General features: G+C 39.4%; 1 protein-coding gene across 1 annotated transcript in view; it reads left to right on the forward strand.

The window, feature by feature from the left end:
• The first annotated feature begins 779 nt into the window (after positions 1–779).
• Positions 780–2,496, forward strand: part of SMARCB1 (SWI/SNF related, matrix associated, actin dependent regulator of chromatin, subfamily b, member 1) — an 11,040-nt gene continuing 9,323 nt past the window's right edge. Inside the window, exons 1-2 of the mRNA XM_009583959.1 lie at positions 780–887; positions 1,572–1,601. Of these exons, the coding sequence (XP_009582254.1) occupies positions 794–887; positions 1,572–1,601 (124 nt within the window). The 5' untranslated portion in view covers positions 780–793. The remainder of the gene's footprint in view (positions 888–1,571; positions 1,602–2,496) is intronic.

Raw genomic sequence — 2,496 nt, forward strand, 5'->3', positions numbered from 1 at the left:
CAGATACAATTAAAAATTACCTGAAAATAGATGTTAAGATCAAAATGAGTCTTGTCAAACAAGGAATAAAAACCTTATTGTGTGGCAGTCTGCCAGTGTACTACCAGTCTAAAAATTTGATTTCAGAGTCTAGAAATAGTTCTGTTGTTCAGCAAGTCCTGCTGTAGTTTTCAGCACAGGTGAGGATCTTGTTCCAGGAAGAATGGAACTGCTTTACAGATGGTAAGTAAATTTGAAAGAGGATTATTGGCAGCGATCACATTTTACATGTTCAAAGGATTTAAAAAAAATTACAAGTCTCTGGGCATTTGCTGTATTTGAGCAATGTCTAGATGGTACAGAGGTTCAAAGTAGAAATGATAACTGTCGGAGAGCTGGGTATCTGGTTTGATTTAATTCCTACTGAGCATTGTGCATTGAAACAGAAATTGAAGTAAAGAAAGGTTAGGTTGTTCAAAAATACATGAAAATGAATGGAGTTTTTTCCTATTAAATGGATTATTGTCAACAGATGGGAGTTTTTTTGTATCAGACTAATGAAATAAGTGCTGATAAAAATTCTGGTTTTTGTATTGCCGCCAAAATTGCAGTGCTATATGATGCCAAACCCAGTGCAGTCAGTCTTATCTGAAAAACACGAAAAACAAACAAAAAAATCCTCTTAGGAGGTCCCTCTTATCATTACAGAGATTTGTTTCAGCTTCTGCTAAAAATCTCTTAAATGGAATACCAGGCCGTACTGGAACACCAGGCCACGTCTCCACTTTTCTTGTAGGTGGGAAACTACTTGCGTATGTTTCGGGGTTCCCTGTACAAGAGATATCCCTCACTCTGGAGGCGACTAGCCACAGTGGAAGAAAGGAAGAAGATAGTGGCCTCTTCACATGGTGAGAAGATGGGTAAACATTCCCAGTACTGTTTATCTGAAATCTGAAATTTTGCCTTGAAAAATTTTCTGGTGATTCAGAAGCTTGTGCACCTTTAGGGCTGGGTGAGTCACTTCAGATTGCCCCAGTGATGGAGCACTCTGCAGCGGTGGCACTGGTAGCTCCTGGTTTAGCCTAGCAACAAACATCAGCTCATCAAAAATGTTCTAAAATTGAAACATCCATCATGGCTTTCCTGGGGTTGGCTGCATTCATCATAAAGCAAAAGCCACATCTCAAAATCAATACCATATTCCAGAAGAGACTTTTGTAGACAAAGGGGCATTTTTGTCTCTCTTGTCAAATAGGCAGGAATGTTGCAAGGATGCCCCGTCGAAAATGTGCGTCTTTGCTTAACTTTGCTTCTTGCAGGGACTGAATGTTTATGCCTCCCAGAATTTGTTGTGGTGTGTTGCTACTGATGTGACTGCCACAGTGAGAATATAGCTGTCTCGGTATTATTTTTGGTGGGAAACTAATAATAAGCAGTTAAATTTCTTAGCAGTATGACTTGTTGTACACTCTTTAGACTAAAGCATAATAAAAATAAATGGTTCATTCTGGACTTATGTCTCCTTCCTCCAAGGATCCTGCTGACCTGTTGCTTTCTTTTCTTCTTTTTTTTTTTTTTTTTTTCCCCAACAGAAAATCAGCGGTCTCACAGTCCCAGAAGATGTAAGTCTTATCTGCGTGTTATTCTTAGCTGTGCTAGAGGAAGAATCTCCACTGTGACCTTTGGTGCTATTACAATATATATTAATGTCTAATCCTCTTCCTCTGATCTCTCCCTGTGGTCACCCTAATTGTGCATCCTGATCACATGCTTAACTCTTCTTTGTCAGAACCTTAGCGGGGCTCTCATATGCAGATGGTCTCTGTAATTCAGCAAGAGCTGTCCTGAGGTTTCTCCCCCTTTCCCAAGCCGGGGGCTTTTCTGTTGATCATTGCCTCTTATTTCCAACCTTTAAGTCCACTGAGGATTTATTGTTTTCTGGGCTTTTCCTCCCAGAAGGCTATGGAAGAGATTTTACATCATTTTGGCAGATGCAGGTGTGCAGAGCTAAACCATGTGATTGCAAAGGGCAACTCAGGGTAGGAAAGAATTGTTTTCTTCTTCCTCTCCTTAAGTAAAAGCATGTTAGATTTAAAGTTCATCTAATAATTATGAGGATTTAAGGACTATTTTTTCTGAAGTGCTGTTTTTGTAGCCTTCACTTCCATCTTAAGTAAATTTCACAACAGAAATGATCAAAATCTATAAATAAGTTGCACCCTGGAAGAATGAGGTTCATCCAGTGGTAGTACCTGATGGAAGCTCATGTAATTCTAACCCTCCCTGTGTCTTGACTCTTAGTCTATTTTAATAGAGTATAAACAGGGTAGCTATACAAGGTAAAGAGATATTCATGCCTTTTGCAAATCTTTGCTCTATCACTATGCAACCATCCCAAGGTGTCATCCTGCTTTTCTCTGTAGAATTGTATTTCTTCTCTAGGCTTTGTTGTGGGGATTGCCATGTATTAACTAAGACATTCCACCCCTGCTCCCAAGAAAGCCACATTTATTCCTG

The sequence above is a fragment of the Fulmarus glacialis genome, unplaced genomic scaffold (assembly GCF_000690835.1).
Source record: "Fulmarus glacialis isolate BGI_N327 unplaced genomic scaffold, ASM69083v1 scaffold45398, whole genome shotgun sequence".
Classification (NCBI taxonomy): Eukaryota; Metazoa; Chordata; class Aves; order Procellariiformes; family Procellariidae; genus Fulmarus; species Fulmarus glacialis.